Source organism: Rhipicephalus microplus, chromosome 5, assembly GCF_043290135.1.
Source record: "Rhipicephalus microplus isolate Deutch F79 chromosome 5, USDA_Rmic, whole genome shotgun sequence".
Classification (NCBI taxonomy): domain Eukaryota; kingdom Metazoa; phylum Arthropoda; class Arachnida; order Ixodida; family Ixodidae; genus Rhipicephalus; species Rhipicephalus microplus.
Window position 1 is genome coordinate 11,830,171 of NC_134704.1, and position 26,353 is coordinate 11,856,523.

The 26,353-nt window shown below is 42.4% G+C and overlaps 1 protein-coding gene across 1 annotated transcript; it reads right to left on the reverse strand.

The window, feature by feature from the left end:
• Window positions 1-741: 741 nt before the first annotated feature.
• LOC142817204 (uncharacterized) lies at window positions 742-25,795 on the reverse strand. Its single transcript, XM_075894257.1, has 12 exons — window positions 25,738-25,795; window positions 25,590-25,666; window positions 21,783-21,880; window positions 19,032-19,184; window positions 18,074-18,218; window positions 12,289-12,365; window positions 11,098-11,170; window positions 9,111-9,242; window positions 5,981-6,058; window positions 5,819-5,887; window positions 3,316-3,402; window positions 742-876 (listed from the first exon to the last, which is right to left on the reverse strand). The coding sequence occupies exons 1-12, from the start codon at window positions 25,763-25,765 to the stop codon at window positions 742-744; spliced, it is 1,152 nt and encodes a 383-aa protein (XP_075750372.1). The 5' UTR covers window positions 25,766-25,795.
• Window positions 25,796-26,353: the final 558 nt, after the last annotated feature.

Here is a 26,353-nt window from a genome sequence, read left to right on the forward strand (position 1 = left end):
TCGTTACGCAATACTGACATATTTTTGTGGTTTGTACGTATCCACTACGGCGTCCGTCATAACGATATCGTGGTTTTGGGACATAACATCTCTGCAATGCGATATGTTGTGTACCACGCCTATCCAAAGTAAGCGTTGATTACATTGCAAATTGCCTGTGTTTGCATTGGATTGTAAACACAGACAACAGAGCAAGACACCGCTGAACTTACAACTTACGTCTGGCAATAAACACCGAGTTGTTAGCTTAGCGCTGTGTCCTGTCTTGCTATGTCATTGTCTGTGTGATTCTTTGCGCTACTGTAACCTAGATATGCACTACCAACTAGCAGACTTTAAAGCCAACGTGGGAATAGTATAACATAGCAGCAATTTAGTAGCTACAGTTCCCGTGTGCATACAGTCAAATCTGCGTCTTTGTAAAGCTCGCGAGCTTGCGCACTTGCTCTGCGGCACCGGTTGCGGTGGTGGCGGGCCATAACGTGATGCGCCACGCATGCTTGACTTAATAGACATGCTGGCCGGCTACTTAAGAGTGACAGCGTTGAAAGGTTTGCTTGTTTAACCGAAGAGGCGCCTTCTCTCAGGGCAATTTCGCAACCTCGATACTCAAAGAATACGCGTTTCGACTGACAGCACGCGCCTTTATAGTCAGACGTCTGTTGTCAGTCGAAACGACAGACATGCGCTGTACACTGACGCGGACGTGGCTGTTTATGCGCGCGAGTATGTGTGGTGTACCTACCCAGGTGGCACAGGTTCCCCTTCGTACGTGTAGCTCTTCATAATGTAGAGATACTTGGAAGCGGTTAGCGAGATATAGGTTGCGTAAACATAGATGCCGACGAGGACCATTATCGATAGCCAGTAACCATTCTGGAGAGAAAATGAGGAAATTTCGGATTGATATGTAGCACACGTTAGATTCCGCAATATAAGTCTTACAAAAAGTGTTCGGGAAAGCTTTGCTTTGTGTAGTTGCTTCAGTTGTGCAAAATACACAAGAAGAAAAGAGACATTGAATGGTCTGGATAATAGTTTCAATACAAGGGACACAGATAGAGTTGGAAGCGATATATCAGCGACATAGCTAACGAAGTAAACAGAGGAATGTATGGCAAACAAAATACTCGCAACGTATTGGACTCGGCTACTGGTTTTGGCAAGTGTGAAGCCAGCAATTTATTATGTATATCGTAATTAGACGCAATAGAGAGACATATCACGAATATTTGTTGCATGTACAACAGATTTTAAACGTAATGAATAAGAAATCAACTGGTACAAAATCATCGAATAATTGCTATCTGCTTGACTAATGTTTAGTGGTTCCTTTATTGAATGAGGAAAAGAAATATTGCAAATATATGACTAGGTTTATATTATGAATGGCCTGTTCCAGTGAGCTGGTTTTTTTTGTTTTAAAAGCCACACAATTGTAGCATTATTTATGTAGAATTGCCAGTCGGCAATGTTCAGAAGTGCGGGGTTATCAATGTTTTCTTTTCATTCTTTGGAAAACGTCCTTGGCGCCAAAATGTGTGCGTAAGCTCTATGCACTGGGCAAAAACTAAAGTGCTCCTTTCATAACTTTTCGCGTGCAGGACACATAATATTCTATCGACCTCAGGGTCGGTTTGTTTACTCAAGTAAGTTTAATATTTCAAAAAGGCTAATGTGTTTTCTGAGGGGTGAACTTCATTCAGAACAAACGACCACGATAGCACCTCCATCCAGTATTTAATGCGTTCTTGCCACCAATGTTCGTTCGTCATTCGCTGTCGCGTCACCAACCAGCTGTACTTGTGCTGTCCGGGTCCACAGCTGATCATCATCATCATCATCATCATCATCATCATCATCATCATCATCATCATCATCATCATCATCATCATCATCATCACCATCATCAATATTATTATTATTATTATTATTATTATTATTATTATTATTATTATTATTATTATTATTATTATTATTATTATTACCATCATCTTCATCATACTCTCATATTCCGCCAATCAACCCGGCCCTGTGCTTGCTTTAGTCGCGTTGCACCCACCAACTTCTGAATTTCGTGCTCCCAGATTTGGGTGCACGTTAAAGAACCTCAGGTGATCGAAATTTCCGGACCCTTCCACTACGGCGTCTCTCATAATCATATGGTGGTTTGGGCCGTCCAACCTCACATATCAATGAATCAGAGCTTCTGAATTTCTTCAGCCACCTAACTTCGTCCCCCCTTCACGTGTTTGCCTTCTCTTGGAATCCAGTCTGTCACCCTTGATGACCAGTGGTTATGCCGCCTACGTGCTATGTACCCGGCCCATGTCTATTTCTTGAGCTATAATAACCTTAACACTTATTTGTTCCCTGACCCATTCTTCTCTCATCCTATAGTATGACTAATATTTGGCGTTTTACAACCCAATACCACGTTATCATTACGAGTGAACGTCGTATAGTGAAGGGCTCCGGAAATTTCGACCACCTGGTGTTCAGTAGCGTGTATTGACATCTCACAGTGGAGTGTCCTTTACCATTTCGCCTTCACCAAAAAGCAAGCGCTGTGACCGGGATAAAACTCAGGGTCTACTGTCTTGCTGTCTCTTAGGGTATCACCTATCATTTTCCTTCACTGCGTCGTCTTCAATTCCAGTTCAACCTTCTTTGTAAGCCTCCATGTATCTGCTCCGTAGGTAAGTATTTGTAAGGTGCAGCTGTTACACACGCTATTCTCGAAGTATATTGTTCTATAGACTATATACTATTCATGATTTCAGAATGCTTGCCACAGAACAGGGATCAAAATATTACACGTTTGCTCTAAACGTTAATGCGAAAGTACAACTATCTCGTGCAGCTGCGCATGCAAGCGTATGTCAAAGCAAGCGTATGTCATTGCGTTCTTGTTATCACTTGTTGGCGCAGTAAAAACAGGTACTGCGAGTTCTGGTATGCCACCAATGTGTGCGAGCAAACATATGTACCAAGGGCGCGATATAGACAGGCCAGATCATTCGTTCCAGGTGAAACTGCTTGAGGCCTATGTGCTTCGATTCAGTTACACGTTAAAATCACCAGGTGGTGAATACTTCTGGAGCTTTCCACTATGGCGTCGTCCATAATCAGATTGCCATTTTGGGAAGTTAAATACCATCAATTATTAATATTACTTTTACTGACAGATATTGTTACTTTGCTTTTATTCTTTAACAACGAGCACACACTCCGATGAGAAAATAAGCAAAACTGACTATACAACTTCAATGTACATTGCAGCTATTTCCTTATTTATGAGATAAGCTTACTCACGACAAAATCAATCATTCCGTTGCAAAGAATGTTGAATCCGTCTGAAAAAATATCCATAATAGTTGGGCAGTCTCCAATGTTGTCGAACTGAAACAAGGCATGAAATTGATTGTAAGAAGGACCAGGAAAGAAAATGGGGGCATCCACGCGCTAGTGATGCGAAGACAAAAGAAACAGCCTGGTTAGTTGCCTTGCCCTCCTCCTTCCGCTACTCGGTGCCCTCGCATAACGCTTATTCACTTGTACTTCTTTTTCACACGTCCTTGCTTTATATACATGACATCAATGAAAAGATGAGGAGGCCGACCACAAGAGCGAAAAACTGCAATATTTCAGCAACAGGATTCTTGTTTACAATAATATACATGCACCTGGACACGCTGTACTATAATATACATGGTCATACTATGATTTACTCTTCTCTCCTGGGCCACGCCGCAGTGGTCTAGTGGCTAAGGTACTCGGCTGCTGACCCGCAGGTCGCGGGATCGAATCCCGGCTGCGGCGGCTGCATTTCCGATGAAGGCGGAAATGTTGTAGGCCCGCGTGCTCAGATTTGGGCGCACGTTAAAGAGCCCCAGGTGGTAGAAATTTCCGGAGCCCTCTACTGCGGCGTCTCTCATAATCATATGGTGGTTTTCGGACGTTAAGCCTCACATATCAATCAATCTTCTCTCCTGGGCACCTTCACTTCCCTCACACCCCCACACCCTCACATTTTCTTTGGAACCAAGCACGGCTATGTTGTGCTAGGAGATATTTGGCACACCTTTTTTCCACACATTGCATTGGTGTACAGTTGATGGTTATACTATGATTTACTTTCTCTCCCCCTTCTCATTCTCCTTCTCCGCATCTATTAATCAGTACACCTAACCTGTGCGTTTCTTTTTTCACCATTTTCGTATACTGTAATACGCTATGCTCGGCACATGCCCGCCCAGGTTTACGCGCTTGATCCAGGAATTTAGTGAAATATTGTATTGCGCTACATTTTGTGCTACATTTGTAGCTGAGGAGTCCTTCACATTCGCAAGAAGCAGTTGCGAGTATGGATGTGAGACCGGGCTGCCACGGATTCACTCGCAAGCAGTAATCTGGCAACATGTTTTATTCAGAACGTGAGCCCTGAACTGCATGAGACCTCTTAAGAGAAGTGCATTCAAGGGGAAAATTTTACAAACTTGTAAGATAAATAAGTACAAAAAATGCTATATGTGTTGTTTCCCCATACTGGTTTAATGCGGTTTTTTTCCTTGCTGAAAAGGTGGCCATTTCAATGCATTGCCGATCACTTTTTTGTATATCTTTCAATTATATTGCAACTCCGGGTGTATCTTCTACTGTTGCCGTAGACATGAAGTTGCGTATTATCTCCAATGGTCAGGTGGAAGCACGCCAGTTGTCTTAATTAGGAGGTCACTAACGGGAAACAATAAATTAGTATAGCCTGATAATTATACACTGAACACTCTATTGCCGCTAGGTTCACTATTGTAGGCGCGTTACCAGAAGAGAAAATTAAGGTGAAGGTCTGGGAATTTTACACCTAAATCTTTGTAAATGACGTCAAGAATTTCAAAATGTTCTTTTTTTTTTACTTTGGCCTCACTGGCCCCTCTAAATTTTCGTAAACTTGGCATGATAAGCCTCTGGCTCCATCAAAGGACAATGTACTTCCTGTGTTTCGATTGGAAACTGCATAGGCCTTAGTAGAAGCCATCGTAATTGATAACGTCACCGTGATTATTGCATGAACTGTAATGGCACTCTCATTTTCATTTTTCATGTTTTTCATCTTACCAATCTTCTTGTCGTGGTAAGAACGGGGATATTGTAACGTTGAAAGAGCTTATACAATAAATATTTTTTGTCGTTTAGTGTACCCTACTAAAGGTTTCTCAGTGGGGGCTCATCACTGCACCAGAAACTGCATGATGTGAGCTGTCGGATGTATCGTCTAAGGCGCGTTATGTGTTATCTTTCCGCAAAATGCAAATCGGCTTGTTTCTCAAATCGAGACGTCTTAAAAGTGACATTGCGGAAGTCAACCGCTGAAGCACACCTATTTGCTTTTCGACAGTACTGTGCTGTCGGTTTAGGTTTAGTCAATGCAGCTGTACTTTTCTCCCACTTCATACTTCGCAACTGCATCAAGCCATGCTTGACGTTATGCTTTATATCTTCTACCAACTATACACGTGTAATAAGTAAATATGTGTAACGAGTGTAACCAGTGATTTGTTAGTGACATAGAGCCAATTATATCATGCATGACGCTGACAGGATGCATATTTATGTAGACAGCGTGGGAAACGGCGCTCGCATACAGCTGGTGTGCTTAGTGCACTGGACATTTTATGTCCGGGACTCGACGCTTGCGCAATATACATTTCAAACCAGTGGCGTGCACACTGCCGCGTCAGTATATCGAAAACGCATATAGTTAAGGACACTTGGTTAAACTTCCACTTACTGATGGCTATACAACTAATTTACTTACTTCGTCGATGTAAGAAGAAATATTATTCTTGAGGCTGTCACACTCGTCTATGGTGAAGTCAAGAAAGGTCTGCAAAGGTCGCATGAAAATATGAAGAATGTGAAACAAATTAACCCACCTGGGAAACTCACTTGCTAAATGGTCGCAGCTGTTTTATCTTACCTGCTTTACAGTGTCTTCGAATTCTCCCAACTTATGCACGACATAATCAGAAAGTTTCTTGTCATTAGAAAATAAATCCTGCAAATAACAATACAGCTTTTTTAACAATCCGCTTCTCCTGTTTTCTATTGTGTTAGCGCAAAATTGCACTGCTAATTACCATTGTAAACTAAAACAGAGTGGCCAGTACCTCTATAATAAGTTTTGTTTTTGCTTTTGTTTTCGCCGAGTCACTTGTAGAAATTCTTAGTCGATATAGGCGGGTTTTTTGGGGTTTATTAACATTCATTCAGGAAGTTCATTTTTAATGAACTTAACTTTGAATAACATCCTGTTTGGCGCTAACAGCTATTGTCGATGAAAGCACACGTTTAAGGAATCAACTACTCAACTGATCATTCACGGGCAAACTTGCCCGAACCAAATGGAGACTGCACCAGAGGCAATGTTGAAAAGTAAAAATGTGCTTTCGTTTGCAGTTGCGCATATGTTAGCTGTATACAATATTAGAGTGATTTTAACGCAATAGCGTTGTAGAGCTCGTGTCGTAAAAATGATGGCGCTGGTGTCGGTTACGTTAGTTTTGAGTGAAAAGTCAATTTATGTATGACCGAAAAGTCGAAGACGACTCAAATAAAATAAATTGTTTGGGTCCGAGTGGAGTTGCACCCCGGGTATTTCGTATGGCAAGCGGATGGTATACCACACGGCCACGCGCGTGTTTGTGAATACAGTCAAAATAACTTCCCCTGCTTGGAAATGCAGTGAAAGTAACACATGCTTTACAAGCGTGCGTCCTGTATATTCATGCTTTACAATACAACATAAAATGTTGCCGTAATAATGCACTGTACAAGCGCCCATTGGTATCGGGCGTAAGAACATGTGGTTACCATAATGACTTCGTGGTTTCAAGCCGGTTAAAAGGCAGACATGCTAATGCACCCCTAAGGCCATGTAGAGGGTGCATCGCAAATTCAAAAAAAGGTTTCACGCATCAAGAGTTTGCAGTACGCACTAGAAACGAGATATCACTTACGCGTTGAAGTCTTAAAGGCAAACTTTTCGGGCCCCCTAATTTTTCGCAACTACTATTTATTTTTCAGCAATATGTTTTCTTATAACTAAACACTTTTTCTAGATTGCCAGGATAATTACATTTTCTTTCCTTTTATTCTTCTTTCGTAACCATTATTTCCTTGCCTTCTGGGTAGCATTTTTACACTCTGACCTAAAGCAATGCAATTCATCATAGAGTGAGGCGAATTTGTGCAAGCATCTCGGCCACCTCGTCGTTATACTTACGGTCATGTTGTTATAAGCTTCTTGATTGTCTGTATACTGAATGACACATAAAGCAGGGAATGACTAAGAAACCCGGACGGCTATTCTTCGTCAGGCACGTGAATGCTTGCAATGATATAGATGCTCATGCACGTGTGTTATTTACAGCAGCAAGTTAAGTGATGCATCTAGTAACACTGTTTACTCGTTGTATTTGTGCACTTTTATCAGCAAAAGGGCACACATAAGTTTGTGAAACAAATATGTATACGCACGGACACGCTTTAGAAATAAAAAAAAACACCATAATATGGCAACAGTCATCTTGTTGTCATGGCTACTGGTGTTGTGCTTCAGCACTTTGAAGCATTCGATGATGAGATCAAGCAATCGCGAATTTTGTAAGCAGGTAATCATACCGTAAGGAAATAAACGCTGATGACCATATTTATGTGTTTTATACCCTGCTGCTGGTCTGGCGTGGAACCTTCGTAGTTGCGTTGTAAAATGCAGTGCAGAATCTAGAATAAGCTATTGCAATCTAGAACACCAAATTTTCCCGTTGGTTTTGTTCCTCATTTTATTGCTTATCAGATGTATTAAGTACTAAGTGCTATAAATATGTATTGCAATGTTGAAGCAAATGACGCCCACTCTTGGATGTGCACGTCTTCATCGAGAGGGGCGGGCGGGGGTAATATTGCGTACGTTCGGCATCAGAACGTCTGCCAAATAATTTTATTTATTAACACAATCCTCGTTTTTAGATGCGGAAGCATCTTATACTCGCGCCTTGTAGTGCGCCGTCCGCGCCGTCCGCGCCGCTTCTCGAACATTCGACAGCTGACGCGCGCGCATGCGCCGTCGCGCCGTCGCCCACCATGTGTGCCGCGCGCGCTTCTCCTTCGAGAACATTCGACAGCTGACAGCGCATGCGCCGTCGCGCCGTCGCCATCTGTGCCGCGCGCGCGCTACTCCTTCGAGAACATTCGACAGCTGACAGCGCATGCGCCGTCGCGCTGTATATATACTCAAGGTCGGCGCTCGCTCGCTCAGTTGCCGCTCGTCCGTTGGTTTGTACGGCACGTCGACGTCCGAAGTCGCGGTGAAATGAATTCCAACGAATCCACAAACACAATGATCGACGTCCCTTCGACCAGCGCCGTCCTTTCGCATACGTGTGTACGTGTTCACTCATTTAACACCCCCTCCTACAACCACGTTAACCAATTTAGCCATCGACCCAAGTAAGTCGCAATTTAACACCCCATTTCACAACCACGTTAACCAATTTAGTCATCGACCCAAGTAAGTCGCACTTTAACACCCCGTTAACCAATTATATGCTCCGCATCCTCCTCAGTGTTCCCCCGAGGGAAGCTGCGGGCAATTTTTTTGAAGTGTTCATTAACAGCTTGATGTATAGCAAAGGTTATGCATATTGCAGATACGCTTCACGTGAATCAAACCAATCACATGACTTGGAAAAAAAAACAGGCAGGACTCAGTAAAAGATGCAAGCTAGTAAAGAAAAATTTCTAAACGGAGCGGGCTAGAGGCGATGTTCTGACTAGCGAACTTTTCTTCAAGGCAGTGATTTCTTGCGAAAACGTCGGATCTAGAGAATATTCCCTGTTTACAAATTTTTCGCTTTTTTAATTATTTCGCACTGAAGCCTTTGTTCATAATTGTGAGATTCTGTGCTTGTCCTTCGCATGTGTAGTGACTCGTGCTGTTTCTGTAACTCACACTTAACGGGTGTTCTGTTATACAACTGCCCTTCGTTAGAGACGCATAACTGCAGCTAACAATGATAACCTCTCCGGAGGCGCGGATATGTTCTCACCTTTAGGTCCGCTTTCTCGAACTGTCCCTGGAATTGCTGAACAGCCATATAACGTGATACCACCTCATCGACCAGTGATTTGACATCTATTTTGTACTGATGAACAAGGTCCGTTTGAAATTCTACGATTTTCTGCGTGGTGCGAGAAAAAAAAATAAAGAAAATGGCATGGGTAAGCTAAAACAAGAAGCTTTCGCAGCGGTGGCTACTCGCACCCGTGAGCACACACACACGTGACGACGAGAAAGAATTCTCGCTCTTATTGGGCACCATCCCCTATTGACTCTGGCATTTTATAGCTATAGTGATGGCTGCTGAAAGACTGCTCTGTAGAAGTCTGCAGAACTCCTCAGCTGCTTCAACGATATTATTCCTATTGGTAGTTACATCCCTTTTTTTGTATCTTAGTGCACGCATCTAGTTAATTCGTTTGCCCACTTTTCTCCTCACTGCTCTTAAACTTTGTCCTTCGTTTAGACGATGTTCATTTTTCTTTGAAATATAGCTTCTAAAGTCGGCTACCTTACGTCTGTCGATCAACTTTGAAAGTTTTGCCATTTCTACGTTGTGTTTGTGTTAGATTATTCTATGCTATGGTCTTTCTTGAGGAAGTCTTTTTTTTTCGAGAAAACTCGACAATGTCTGGGCTAACTACCGTACCTCCAACTTCTATCCCACGCTCCGTAATGATACTTATCAAATTGTTGTTGACTGCATCGACACTGAGATCCTCTTTCTCGTTTAGAGCCGAGTATCGGTTCTGCGTGGGCATTTTGAGTTCCTGTACTCTCACTCTTAACATTATCCCATTTATCGGCTTCTGCCGTATGCCAGTTTCTGTCGTTACCTCATATCTAGGTGAATTCGGAATTTCGCAATACTATCTGCATACTTAAAACTGTGAACATTGTATTTTGAATGAATAAAACTTAACGTGAAACTGAAACTATGGTCATTAAATCGCACCCTACTGAGCATCTCCACATTCTGCACATCCCATGGTGTGTGCACAGTCTGAGGTCTATTGCATTTTTAGTCTTCCGCGACCATCTCAGATTCAGTCGTTTTCAAAAGAAAGTACTTGCTATCGGTAGATTATTGTGATCTGTGTGTGGTATTAAATAAGCAACATTATTTTAAAACATACGCAATTCGTAATTTATTGCGGACTCGTAAAATTGTGCTATGCAATTGGAGGTAAAGGTGAAATAATATTGTAAAGCATAGTTTATGAGTTCTTTAGCTCTTATAGATGAAACGAAGAGTAGGACAGGTAAAGTGAAGTGATTCTCATGTCATCTAGTATTGCGGTTCGGCTGTGTCGTAAGAACTGAGCACAGATACCATTTGGGTGCAATGGTAGCGAAAGACGGAGTGAAAGGGAACACAAGATCGCTTGCATGCCTGCGGGTGCTTGCTCACTATTGCAATACGTGTAAACACTGCTGTGCGTGGTTCTGTGTGTAGAACGCCTATATTCATATCGCCGGGCATACAGTATACTGAGAAGGCCGGGTTGTCGCATACTATCGTGCGCTGTTTGGTCATCGTCGCTTGCCATAACGCTTCATGTGTTGCATATTGACGCGTGCTCGCACCATGAAGTCATTTTCCTCTTGTTTTTGAGCACCTTGAGGATTAATACTTATCATCATGGGCAAAAAAAAAGAAACAGAGCACTTGGCGTATTTCAGAAGAAACTCCGTACAAAAATATAAAGAAATACCGGAAGAAAGCATGAAATAGACAGATAAAAAAGAGCAAACGTGAAAGACAAAAAATATAGACGAGAAACAAAGGCTGCCATTATCCGTTCTTTCTTCAAATTGTACAACCCTTGTGCGAAGCGGCCTTAATTTTTTTTTATTCATGAGGTTCACTGTAAGTGTGCGCTCAGGGTAGCGTTCTTCTCGATGTTTGTGCTTTCTTCATTGTAGGATCGCTACAGGCTGGTTCGTTTCCCTATAGCCTGTATTCAGCTACTTACATCGAGAGCCGCTTCTAGGTCCTTCGGCTTTATCCCGGCCAGAGATCCAATTCCGACGTGTTCCCTGCAGTGCCTGCGAGAACATCAAGAACAAGAATGAGGGGCTCTTCATTGATGAAGTAACTCGGAATGGTTACACCTAGAGCAGATTGGCATGTGTTATCAGCCATACTGGGATGAATGATGAGCGCGAAACTAAAGGAGGCTGAAGGCCTATTAGAACAAGCACAAACTCCTTTGTACTTGTTTTTTTTAAGTCTTTGTTAGTGCAGCGCTGCACATTTATTCCAGTTGCCCAAATATTTACGCTGTTACAATATGCTGGGAGGTATACTATAATCATCCTGATTGAATAGAGGTGACGTTAGGTCTGATAGCATGCCATCTGTGGCCCACTGTATCAACCGGTGAAGTTTTTAGGGCATCACGGCAGCATGGAACTTACGAGTTTTATGCGCCAACGGCAAAGTGAAAGCGCTATGCATAACAAATGCGTGAATTACGCTGAATATGCAAATGCTCTGAATACTTCGATTTTTTTCACTTTTCAGCAGCATTGAAACCTTTAAAGTTCTTTTCAACCAACGAAGCCCATATTCAGACTTTTATCCGGACGAGTACTTTCTACCAATTACACTATTCGCATACAACGCAAAACTTTGAGCCCGTCAAAATGTCACCTGCAATGGGTAACACTAATAAAAGAACAATATACTGTGTTTTAGGATCATATAGATTTTTAATAAAAACGCTATATACGGTAGTCGTGCAACCGTTTTCTCACTCGTACTCTAAATTGAGGCGCAATACTTTGCCGCAACTCAAACGACACTGACGAGACAAATTAGTGAGACCTCGTTAGTTATTCACTTGAGGGTCATTGTTGATATTAGAGCGTTTTATTACATACCCAAATTTTTTAAATATTTATAGTTCCACATATTTCTAGACAGTCATATTAAAATTTAGAATGCGATGCATCTCTGTTACGTGAACCCGTACGTTATACGCGTGAATAAGAACTTGCCCGAAGAAGTTTACTTTCCGCAAACTAAAATATTTAGCACCGAAACAGAAGAAATCGCTACTTGACTTTTTAGAATTGTGCCTGCGAACTACACTATCATAGCGCACAACACCAATGCACAGCAAGGGCTATGAGAAGTCGGTATTTCAGCTAGCTTTACTCACTTTTCAACTAAGCTGTATTTCAGAAGTTTCATCACATAGTGTCGATTGTCTGTGGCATTCATAAGCAGAGAGATGGTCTGTAGAGGAAAGGGAAAAATAGGCATAATGTTGATTTGACTGATGTAAGATAGAAAAATGGGTGATATAGTGCAGATTCATAGTGGCTAACAGCGCAAAAAACAGACAAGAAGTGGACACGGTACAGGGTTATGCTCTGTCCATATTTAGTTTGTGTTTTTCACACCATTAGCCACAATGACTGATTAGTTCGTAATTCTTGTATCTGCGTATAAAAGTTCATCCAAACAACTCAAGTGCGTATATGGTGCCTAATTTAAATTGATCGATGCATAATTGGATAGATGAGTCGAATGGCTGCTAACTATGTGAACAGGAGCTGCATTAGTCATGTCTTAGTTATTTATCTTTTACGATGATTAGAATAAAACTTTAGGCAATATTTACTGGAGGGGACGTCACACGTGCATGTTACAAAGAAAAAAAGTTTTAGGCCGAGTCCACCAAGACTTCCCGAGCATCATTTACATCATGGAAGTGACGTTGACCAAGTGTTCACGGACAGGTCACGAAAACGAAATGAAGTTTGGTTGATTTGAATGACCTGTGAATCTAACCCATGGCCTCACATCCCGCCACAATCTATGTCCGGTGCACTACCCACTAGGGCACCGGCGGCCATGCACGAGGGCTGACAATCGTGAATTTAAGTCTCGAACCTCCGTCTCATGGTGATGGTGTCACGGTGGTGTCACCGTCCAAAAGTACTGCATCATGACACTAATGTGTATTATTTTCCGAAACTCTATGGTTGGTGCAATGTGCCGAACACGATGATTCGGTTTGATGACGATGCAATACATTACTTGCATTTCTTGTCATGTTAGCGTGATGACTAAGTTACTAAGTATTGCAGCTTCCACGTGTGCCAACAGCGTCTCTCTGCCACCTACTGCATCGTGTGTGGGTCGCGGGCTCGATCTCCACCATGATGCTTACACTGGGCACGGTGGCACCACAAACATGCGGACCGCTGCTAACCCGTTCCTGTTTATTATACAGGTTTTTGGCTTCCTGCATAACGTCAACGCCACGCGTCGTGGCAAGTGCAATGCCGGTGCCACGGCGCACGACCAAGAGAGGACCGACTGCCTCGTGCCGTACCACTTGGAAGGGTTGTCATGGACTTTGATGCCCCGTCACTCGTCCACTGCGCGCGCAGAACGTCACGTGATGGAGCTGCGGATGACGACACCCGTCTACTCGGCTATAAAAGGAAACCCTGCTCAAGGCACGATCACTGGGCACGGTGGCACCACAAACATGCGGACCGCTGCTAACCCGTTCCTGTTTATTATACAGGTGAGAAAGCATTACGGAAAGTGCTTTTGCTCTAGCGACCCGTTTGTGGTGGTGCTGCCGTGCCCACAGCTTTTCTGTTCAGAGATTTGTTGCTTGATGTATGACGCTGCTTCATTGTGCTGGAAGATACTCTTGCTAGGAGGGGATATTGAGACCAACGCTGGTCCAGACCTGGCTAAAATAGCGAAACAACTTAACGAAATCGCTAATGATATTAAAGAAATCAAAGAAAAGCGGCTTGGAGATATTGAAAGGAAACTTGATGCCTTAACAGTGCTTGAAACCAAGGTCTCCTCATGCCAAGAACAGATTGCTTCCATGTCTACTACAATTCAAACCCTTGAGAACAAGCTAGATGACCTCGAGAATCGTAGCAGAAGGTCTAACCTTATCATTTACGGATTACCTGAAGCTGAGGACGAAAGTATCGACACGTTGGAACATACTGTAAACCAAGAGATAGTAAAAGGCATTCTTGATTTGGATCCTGTGGGTATAGAGCGCATTCATAGGCTGGGAAGGCCATCGCCCAGAAAAGTAAGGCCAGTAATTTTCAAGCTGCTGGACGCAAGGGACAAAGTTGCCATTTTGAAAAAAGGAATCAAATTAAAAGGCACAAATTATTCGATAGGCGAGGATATTTCAAAAAGAGTGAGAGAGTTGAGAAGGAAGCTCTGGCAAAGTTCTAAGGAAAACCGCGAAAATGGAGAGAAAACTTCGCTTAGTTTTGATAGATTATACATAAACAAAAGGGCCTATGCCTGGATGACGAGAAAAACGACAAAGTTCCTGCCCAAAAAAACGAAATCGCAGAGTCAAGCCGCCCAATTACTCGAAGCCAAGGGCAATTACAGAGCTAATTGAAAGGCATGTCAGCGTCTCAACTGTACGCTCCGCCGATTCATTCACTGCGAAGATCGCATCGTCTTGCTCAAACACAAAAAATGTGGTAAGTGAAAAACAACTAAGGCTACTGAATATAAATGCACGCAGTATCATTAATAAGATAGATTCACTGGAAATTCAATTATTGCAACATGATCCGCACATAGCCGTAATAACTGAAACTTGGTTGAGAAGTAAAATAGGTGATGAAGAAGTTTTTCCGCCCCATTACAACGTATTTCGCAAAGACAGGGCCACCAGAGAAGGGGGCGTAGCCGTCCTAGTGAAGCCGCCATTAGAGGCTAGGATTCTAGCAGATATGGGCAGTCTTGAATGTTTATGCCTACAGATTACGTGCTGGGGCCATAGCTTTCTTTTGTACGCGTGCTACAGGCCTCCAGACTCAGCTCCAGATTATCTAATCACGTTGCAAGCACATATGTCCCTGTATCTTAATGAAAAAATATTTTAATAGGTGATTTCTATTTGCCCACCATCGACTGGAACCGGTTGCAAACTTGTTCGCAGCCTAACGAAAATGAGAATGCTATTTTTAACATCATGCTCACACACGACCTAATTCAACTAGTTAAACAACCTACTCGTGTACAAGGACAGTCGAGCTCTACTTTAGACTTGGTGTTTGTGAATCGCGACTTTTCTGAACACTCTGTATTAATAGAGCAAGGGTTATCGGATCATAGCCTTGTCAGCGTATCTATTCCGCTCCTGAAATTCGTTTGTTATAAAAAACCGTCCGTTCAAACTTTTAAAGAGTATTCTAGAGCAAACGACGCTTGCGTGATTGAACATATGGAAGCGGCCTTAGTTGACTTCAGCAATGATGTCAATGACGCATGCGCTCTTTGGGATCGCTTTTTGAAAGTATGCCGCTACTGTATCACCAACTTTGTACCGAACAAACGTAAAAAAACTAACAAACGCACACCTTGGATGACACGCAGTATCATCCATCTAAAGCGGAAAATTAAAAAACTGAAAAAGAGGCATGCCCTGCGATATGTGATCCAAAAGCTACAAAGAAGCCTGGCAAGGGAAGTGCAACAATCCAAAGACTATTACTTTAAAACGTTAATGCCAAACTTTATTAAAAGCGACCCAACAAAGTTCTGGAGTTATCTATCCGATAACAAAAAGCCAGTGACGTCAATTTCTGTCAAAGGGCGCACGGTTACAAATCACAGTGACATCGCAAATCACTTCAACAGTTATTTTCAGAGCGTGTTTGCCAATTCAGCAATATGTGTACCAGAAACTTTTTTGTTTGAACCATGTGAAGCGAATTTCATTTCTTATTCTGGTTTGGTTTCAATGCTTTTAAACTTGAAAGCAAAAAAAATCTGTGGTCCTGATGACCTTCCCAATGTGTTTCTTCGGCGTTATGCTGAATGCGTCGCCAAATTTCTTGTTGTAATCTTCCAAGCGTCCCCGTTAACTGCAACACTACCACGTGACTGGAGGATCGCTAGAGTCATCCCTATTTTTAAAAAGGGGTTCGATTAATTCCGGATAACTACCGTCCTACATCTTTAACTTCAACATGCTGCAAAATAATTGAACATATCATAGCCAACCGTATTCTTGAATTTCTTGAAAGACACTCGATTCTAACAAGCTTCCAACATGGTTTTAGGAAAGGCTATTCAACTGTGACTCAACTGGTCACCGTCACACACGAGTTTACAAAAGCCCTTGATAATAATGTTCAGGTAGACACAATTTTTCTTGATCTTAGTAAAGCATTTGACAAAGTTCCTCATGACAAATTAATTCAAAAATTAAAAAATATAAATCTTCCCGAAAGTTTGGTAGCGTGGGTGTCTAGGTATCTGATGAATAGAGAGCAGTATGTCTTGATTGATGTTCATGCCTCGAGCTGTCTTCCTGTCACATCCGGAGTGCCTCAAGGTAGTGTTCTGGGGCCGTTGCTTTTTCTGTTATACATCAATGATATCGTCACTGTAGTTACACCCACCACTCATGTCCGGCTGTTTGCAGATGACTGTATTTTATTCCGTGAAATCTCCAGCATGCAAGATCAAATAGAACTTAACACAAACCTGGACAATATATACAGTTGGTGCAGGGATTGGGGCATGGTTGTCAACGCAGAGAAAACTGTTTCCCTCCGCATAACACGCAAAAAATCTCCATTCCAATTTCAGTACACACTGGGATCATGCGCGGTGAACCAAGTCAACAGCTTCAAATACTTAGGCGTAACGTTCACTAGTAATCTTTCCTGGAACTTGCACATAGAAAACATCTGCTCCTCCGCCTTTCGAAAACTGTGTTTCTTGAGACACAAACTTCGTAATTCGCCTCCAAGTGTTATACTTCTTTGCTACCATTCATACGTTAGACCAAAACTTGAGTATGCTGCTATAGTATGGGACCCGTATACTAAAAATAACATCGATAAATTGGAAAAGATTCAGAGGAAAGCTGTCAGGTTCATTTTTTCAAAATTTCGTCGCACGGATTCTCCCTCTGAATTAATGATTGCCAATAACATTCCCAAGCTTCAGTTAAGAAGACAAAAATTTCGTCTCGATTTCCTCTGCTCACTTACTAAACATGAATTGGCTATCGACCCCTCCCTGTATATATCCGCCCTGACCACAAAACACACGCGGCACCATAACCCTAGATCGCTAACACCATACCAAGCGCATACCGATACTTACAAATTTTAATTTTTCCCGTGCACCGTGGCTGAATGGAATTCCATTGCTGAGCCATACTTATTAGATACTGTATAGCCCCATTTTTGTTAGTGTTGTTAATTGTGTGTTGGATTGACAATGCAATGTCCGCCCTTCATTTTTTGTCCCTTTTGCTATTTTTGTATTATTGTGCTATTCAAGTGCTCTTCCTGCCAGGACCACAACTGTGGTCTGCAGTATGTATTAAATAAAAATAAAAAAAATAAAATTTCGACACAGGTGAAATGCAAGGGGCCCGTATTCTGTGTGATGTCAGTGCACGGTAAAGAACATCGGATGGCCGAAGTTTCCGAAACCCTCACCACGTCGACCCTCCAATTTATTATTGCGACTTTAATGTCAAAGCAGAGTAGAGTGCGTCAGGGGACAAACTCGGGTTATTGATATCACAGTTGAAATCAAGAAGAAATGGACATAGGCCGGGCACGTAGCACGTAGGCAGGATAACCGCTGGTCATTAAGGGTAACTTACCGGATTATGAGAGAAGGATTGCACACGAAGGGGAGACTAAGTTAGGTGAGCCTATGAAACGAAAAAGTTCGCAGGTATAATGTGGCAGCAGAAGGCACAAGACTGGGTTGATTGGCCCTGCAGTGGGTGTATTCAAGGTGATAATGATGGTGATGACGATATTTAGGATTTTACGTTATTAGGATGGTTCATAGTTCATTAGTCAGAGCAGCTAAATGCCCATATAGATAAAGAAAATAGCGTAATGTTCAAATTTGCTAATAATGATCTTATTTCAGCTATTCTATTCTCATCTACTCACCAGATCTTTCAGGGGTTCGGAGTCGCCTTGATAGTATGATCGTTGGGAGCGGCAAAGGTAGATATCACCTATGCAACCCAGCAGCATAAAAATACCGGCTGATAGTAGCATCAGGGAGCCTCCGAACACCATTACGTGGCTTGTACTAAAATAAAATACAGCAAACGCAATTTGCATAACGTTGCAGTCACTCATGATGCAGACTTCGCTTTCATAAAATACTCGAAAACATGCAGCCAGCGGCCATGAATACCAGCTTTCGCTTAAGCTTTCACATATCCCAAATTTGCTGCATTTTACTACTGCACATTTATTCGAGAATAAAACAACGTAGTTACGTCACATCACAAATTCAAAACAACTCTAAAATTATTTAAGTTTACCAATACAATTACCAGATATTAGGTGATTGACCTTTAGCCACTCACCCAATGATAAACGCCATCTTCGATCATGTCCACTTTGAAATTCAGTGCCATATCCATGTGGTTGATATTTACCTCCACAAGCTTAGATATTTTCAATCAATCAGCCTTCATAGCTATGAAAAAATCTCGCTATATGTATTTCATGCTCCAATTTAATGAATGGTAAGCAAACTCTTACAAATATTTATTACAATTACTGTACCTATAACAATTCATTTTCACGTGCCCTATATCTAGCACTCCTCGGTAAACCATCGAAACAGCTTACAATCCAGGCAAGTTCTCAATAAAACGGTCCGTGTCACCGCTTCACAAGATACGCGTGAGAGGAAAGCTCTTTCTATGATTAAGCCGCCTTATGTTGGAAGGCAGCTTATGTTGGAAGCATGAATCAAAAGACCATCTTTCTACAATGTTTTCCTTAACATTCCTGTTTATCTTAATGCGGCAGCACATGCGCTGCTGCGTAACAGTTGCTACTTTCTTGCATTCGCAATTATTTGACGACGTATAAGACGAAGGATGCGTACCCCACGAGAACATATCCGGCCATGTTTGACAGCGCGTTTCGCTCCAAGGGAGACGCGTGGCCGTAGTGGTTGGCGAAGCCCAGTGTGAAGCCAGCCATCATTCCTCCCATTGTGACAACCACGAATACCATCATGGCGATGATAGAGTACTTGCTTCAGGAAAGATGGGAAGTATGAAAGAATCAGTGGGCACGTAATGCTCATCAATTTCGCAATGATACTCGTATATGATCCTTTTTCAAAAAAAAAAGACAAACAGCTTTTGAGAAAATGAGCCACACTCACCTTGAAAGTAAGGAATATTGGTTAACATATACGTAAATGAATTAGGTGCTTCCTTCATAACCGAGTGCAATGTTCTTCTATCTGGCCTATAGCACAGTGACGGCTAGTGCTATTGGCATTATTAAAGCGTATTTATACGAACTGTCGTTTTTGTACCTCAGGAAACCAATTTTACTTATAAGTAGTTCAAAGCGGAAATGACACCATTTCATTTTGCCAGTACCAAGAACATGTGAATAAACTTGAGAATAACAAAGAAACTGGAAAAGCTAGGAACCGCACTCTGTGCTATGAAAGGAAGACAGTGATACCTAGGAAGAGAGTTGAGGGCATCGGAGATAGCCTATATCCCAGGATCCATATAGAAAAGAAAATTGACCTCGGCAGGTCATGTAATGAGAACACAGAAGCGACGGTCAGTTAGCCTTACTGGTCGTTTTCTAAACATGAGCATTCCATGAGAGTTTAATGAGTAACAATGACGTCTAAGTTTTTTTGTAGGAACATATTCGGCTACCACATTGCTAATTACGTAAGTTTGGCAGGTAGTTCGTGTGAATTTAATGTGCTTCACTTTTGAGGCATACTCATATTTTCAATTATTAACATCAGTGGTTGGGTAAGGTGAGTTTGCAGCACACTCACGTCAATACGGTTAGTAATCTGTCTGTAAATAGTGATCTCCATTTAACACTATGAAACCAGCCGCACAGGACAATGTGGAATTCAGATCGTTGGGAGACTCATTCATCCTGCTTTTCACCTTATTTCAGTGTCACACGGGCAGTATTGATTCTTATCGGAACAAACTCGGATCGTATCGTTTTATAGTGATTGGTTCTTTAAGAAGTCTGCCTAGCGGGAGCTAATCATGACTGAGAAATTAAATCCCGATCGGGCTTAATTGCGATAAGCAGTTGTGGGCTTTGGAAATGAGGCGATACGCTGTCGGAGCAAACAGACAGAGTTGACAGCGTCAGACAAAACCAAACACACATTTATTTAACTGATTGTTCAACGACGATGTCGTCAGCCGGATCAAAATGCACCAGTACACGCTAAAACGACCTTACACAATATTTCACAACACTCGGCAACAAAACAAACACAAGGAGGCGTCGCCAACGCTCGACTCACCACGAGGCTCTGCGAGCGACGACCCGCTATGCCGTCCTCACGGGCGCACCGCGAGAGACGACCGCTCACTCTAACCGCCACACTAGAGAAGCCACACGCCAAAAACGACCACTCATCTCCCATGTGCTGCCACCCACACTTGCTGCCAGACGTCACTGCTAGGGCTACCGCGCTAACCATGATGATGGTGGCGATAAACGCTCGCGAGCACAACGCCACCTATCGCTCAATTGTCGTGAACCCTAAATTCGGCCTTCACGCGAAACACGTGTGCACCACCAGGCGCAATCAGTCTTTAGAGGGTATTGCACCCCTTCACAGCGCACCCTCCGACACCGGTATAAAACAGACTGCCGTTGACGACGATTCTAGTATTGGTAGTGATGATTATTATGATAACAATGGTGCCCCGCCGCAGTGGTCTAGTGGCTAAGGTACTCGGCTGCTGACCCGCAGGTCACGGGATCGAATCCCGGCTGCGGCGGCTGCATTTTCGATGGACGCGGAAATGTTGTAGGCCCGTGTACTCAGATTTCGGAGCACGATAAAGAACCCCAGGTGGTCGAAATTTCCGGAGCCCTCCACTACGGCGTCTCTCATAATCATGTGGTGGTTTTGGGACGTCAAACCCCACATATCAATCAGTCAATGATAACAATGGTAAAGTATGCCAGACAAGATAGTTTTAGCTGACTGCGATAAGTGTTTCGGTGCCAGTAAGACTGATTTAAAAGACTAGACTTCAATAAATGTGCTATAACGTTCCCACGCCGCATCTCTGTAAGCGCATTGCTTGTTATGGCTGTGCAAATTATCTTATTGAAGATAAAGGCTGTATTGTTCTCGCTGTTAGTATGTCTTCTGTGTAATTTAGTTACTGAACTGAAAACATTTTTGGTAGTAATTTGTGGTGGGCAGTGCCATGAAACCCCCATGAACCAAAGTGCAGCCATTGTGAGTCAAATTAAGTTGTCATAATTATTCCTTATCCTAAACTTTGTGTTTTATATACTTTTATATATCAAACTCTAGGCTAGAAGAAAAGTTCACCAGTTGAAACATTGGCTCAAGCACACAACCCTCATTTACGACAATGTTTTTTACTTGCAATCATTTACACTGAAAAAGAGAAAACTGGCACTGCATTACGCAGCGCATGTTTTATTCTATTCATTTTCCACTTGTTGTTTTTGTTATTGATATAAGTGTGTTTCGGCCGCATAGCTGGCACTTCTGTAGATGTGTTTAGTTTTTGGCGACTCTTCGTAATGGTGTCCGTAGTGTGCATTCTTACGTACGCCCTAACAAATTAATTCGCTGTTCACTTACATCAGGTCCTTCCATCCTCTGATGTCCAGGAGGTTACTTGTATCACTCGTTTCATTCGCGAACAGAATCGTTGTCATAGAGTCCACGCCGTCTTCTACCTGGATATGATGAGCCAGAAAAAGGCGTAGTATACATGCTAGTCTTTTTCGGTTCTTGTTATATCACAGTGAGAAATCGTTGTTACTGCAAAAGTATTGTAAAAGTAATGCAAGACGTGAAACCTTTTCCCCCAAGCACGTGTGGAACATACCCGTATACCTCGTTGTTACTGCTTTAAACCATGTTTTGCCCTAAAGTTCTAAAAGTTTTTTTTCTGTATACAGAAGCATTGTACGATGCCAGTCGTCTCAAACAAGTGGCCCGCCGGTCTCTGGCCAGCAGCCCTAAAATAAATTTAATCGTCCTACACAATTTTTTATTATTTTTATATACGTATGTTCAGGGGGAAGTACAAAGGTATGACTGCTTTTAAGCATCTTTTTTTTTTCGCAAAGCACTGCCTGTGGTCTCCATGTGCTGATACACGACCTCAGAAGAAAGCTCAGAGTCGTTGTGCATCTTAAATGCGAAAATTTTTTTTGTGTGTGCTGCAGACCCTTTGAGCGCTTCTGTCTAAATGCTTACCAATCCGCCTAGGCCTGGGTGCTCTCGTTATCACCCCCTAAACTTGGGGTGGATCAAAATTAGTATGTGAAAGTAAGGTGTTTTCAATGTTATTACTCTCTCGTAATAGAATGAACAATGTGAAAATCCCGCGGCGCACGACGTCAAACTCTTTACACACCCGCACACCACAATTCACCGTATGCAGGTAGGAGCCACAGTTGTTTGTCAGTTTATATCTACCGAAGAAAGACGACAACCGACTTTCAAATTGTAAATGCCAGATCACTAAGAAAAACTGACATTGGTGGTGTGGACACGATGAACGCAAGAAATAAATGTTACGGTTGCAGCACACATCAAATTTAAGCATTCTGCATGGTAGTCGAGTATTCTACCACAGATCAACGTGAGGTCTCGATACTGCTTCGTAAAAAAAAACTCTACGCCGATGTAACGTTGGTCAAACGTCAATTGTGGTGTCCTATCTAATACTATAAGCACTACATATATACAGTCGACAAAAGATTCCCGCCGGGTAAGCGTTCATAGAAGTAGCACTATAGGCAGGGCTTCTATATATCCTCCCAAATATAGAGTGCCTCGATGCCCCCTCCTGCCCCGCCATGGTGGTCTAGTGGATAATGTACTCGGCTACTGACCCGTAGGTGGCGCGATTGAAACCCGGCTGCGGTGGCTGCATTTCCGATGGGGGTGGAAATGTTGTAGGCCCATGTGCTGAGATTTGGGTGCACGTTAAAGAACCCCAGGTGGTCGAAATTTCCAGAGCCCTTAACTACGGCGTCTCACAAGCATATGGTGGTTTTAAAACGTTAAGCCCCACGTATCAATCAATAAATCGATGCCCGCTCCTCCGGGGGCACGTGCATCGAGCCACACTACGGAAGTACAAAAGACGTACTTCAGCTTACCGCTTCTAGTATTGGTAGTACGGATGTTGCTGTTGGCATCTTTAGTCAACTGTAAACAACTGGTTATATATAACATGTGCAACTGTTCAACATACATGTTTGTGCGCATAGCATTTGTGCAAAATTTGAGCATTATTTGGTAACGTTTCGCTCTGCAAAAAAAGTTACATCGCAGTCACCTTTCCTCCGCATTCTTCCCACGATATCAATTCCAATGGTACATGAGATCTGCCGAGCATTTAGTAAATATGGAGAACAGTATCGACATGCTGTTGAAATTTTGGTACCAGAGAGCTTTCGTAAATGACTCGTATAGGAGATATATAGGCATTTAAACTGGAACCATTACCTCACAATTCATATACTAATGTCCTTCCCCCCACTGCTACTTTCTTCACTGCAGACCCTGGCCCAAAAAGGAGAGAATTTTTGTGACTGTGGCTCACTAGCTGGGGTGAATTTGAGACCTTTGTATTTTCCATTCCCCCAGAACGACTCAAAACCAAAAACCACATTCTTTTTAATCTCAATCTGTGTATTGATCTTCCCCTACTCCATGCACTTCTGAACGCTTTCTGGACCTGACGTGGTACATGAGTGCCCGCAGGATTGATGGCGCAGCCAGGCTTCTGTACTTCCGTCATGATCTGCATTGCCTCCGTTATCAGTGCACATTCGCCCTAGCGACATGTCATGTGATGACATTGCAAATTTAGACAATGAGTGGCATCACGATACCGCCACATTTTGACGTCATTTTGTGGTGACGTTTTCCACCACTCGTGTTGCCGCCACGGATCGTCAGTGTTTGAATTATCTGAGGCTTTCGTTTGAATGCTATTCAGATAAGCACTGTACAGATATGGGCGCAAAAGCTGAGTAAACGAAAAAAAAAAGATCCTTCAGCGCCACCCAGGCTGCCAAGTCTATCGCGAGAAGTAAGCATCACGTCGCAGTGTAGTTTTATATTGTACTAGCAGGTAATTATACGGTACTAGCAGTTAATTACAAGTTAATTCATAAAAAATGTACCGCTAGTGACTAGTAGAGCAAAGGGGTCCAAATGGCGAAACCAGCACAGTTGGGTTTCAATTTAATGATGGACATTCACAATAAATTACCCAGCAGCAGTAAAAATATGAATGGAGCGTCATGAAAACATTATATTAACTGCATTCATTAGATTATTTCTGGATAGTTGTGTTCTTTTTTTACTTTATTCCGTCTTTCTCTTCCCGTAACGTAACACATATTCATCGTTCTTGCAGAAGAGTTGATTGGTGGGCGAGTTGGTGTATATTTATTATGGTCACTTGTCATCATGAAGGAACGGGACAAGAAACACAAACTGTGCTTGTTTCAGAACCGTCTTACTTTCTCCTGTTTATTTGCGCTACCAAATAATTATGATGATTTCTCATCCTTGGTCTTCGTTTTTTTTATGTAGCGCTCTCTCACATGGTGAAAAGCTCTGCCTTTTGCATCTTGTTTTTGCAGCCCTACCATTTAATCTCTGTGTTTAACATTTAATAGACACATTACGATCCTCAAAAGGTAGCTCTGTTTGCGCAATACGCGTTAGTGGGAAAACGCTGTATACAGAGCATAGATTACCAGCAGAGTGCTTACGTACTCACTTTTGGCAAAAATCACTGGGCATCTTCCGCATTCTTCGAGAGCATACGAAAGGGGCAGCCACCTTCGCATTGCATTAATAACGTGCACAATACTTATTCTATACTACTTAACTTCAATTACGTGTCACTAATTGCTGTTCAAGACCAATGCTAGTAACTGACGTCGCATTATATTCCTTGTTAATTAGCTTTCAGTAATAAATATTGGCTTTCCTTTATATACATTTTGCGCTATGATTCTGATTGTGTGTCTCTCGTGATTGGGTCTGGTTTGGATACCGTTAATTCACTGGATAAGTCAAGTGATATGCTTCGGGATGTTTCGTGCCCTCGCCGCTATTTTTGTTCAAGGGTATCTTCGCGTGAAGTATTATAAGGATTCCGCTTCAGAACTTCATTGGTCCAGATAAGACGTAATTCCTCCTCAGTGCCCCATGCAAGGACCCGTGATTTCATAATGAAGTAATGAGGCTGAAACAGCAATCTCTTATTCAGTGACCTCTGTTCTCATACAGAAGCAATTAGGCCTAAACTGCATTCCTTCAGTCCCAGGCACATGCACTCCAGAGCGTACACAAGCTTTGGTGTTGATTTTTACAGAACTAAAGGAGTGAGTACGCAACCGTTATGCTTACGTGACGAACTTCGTAACTGAACGCAAACAGCTGTCCTCGTAGCTGCTGCATGAGGTCTGCGACAGTGACGACGATACCTACAAAGAAAAGAGCTTCATTCTTGTGGAATAACGTAGGCTAAGGAGAATCGAGATTTCCATGCACTCACCGTGCCTCTGGAACAAGGTTGAAGACATAACAGCTCTGATAATACTGGCTGTTGTCTGTACGTCCTGCAAGCAATCATGCAGCTCAGCAAACACATTCGAAAGAAAAAGTTCTTCCAGTCATCAAATAAGTGTGCAAATAAGAGATTTCGGGTGCACGTTAAAGAACCCCAGGTGGTCGACATTTCCGGAGCCCTCCACTACGGCCTCTCGCATAATCATATGGTCGTTTTGGAACGTTAAAACCCACATATCAATCAATCAATCAATCAATCATTTATTCAAGTCATAAAATAAATGCTTCAAGTAATGTTACACTTTAAATTAGGTGCAGTGGAAGCAAATAAATTATTTGTTACAAAAAAAAATAGACGACGCAAACCACCGGGCAAAAAAGGTGAAAAGAAAGAGCGTATTCTTTCACGATGGTATACAATTTTCTTGTAACACAAACCAATAAGCCCAACAACAAGTTTTACTAAAATTTTTGTTCGCACCCACGGGATTCCTTATTAGCTTCCAAGCCTTATTCTTATTGATGCGATTCTTATTGATGAGATTCTTATTGATGCTTCGCGAGTGACTACTGCCAGAACTCATGAATGAATCAATCAATCG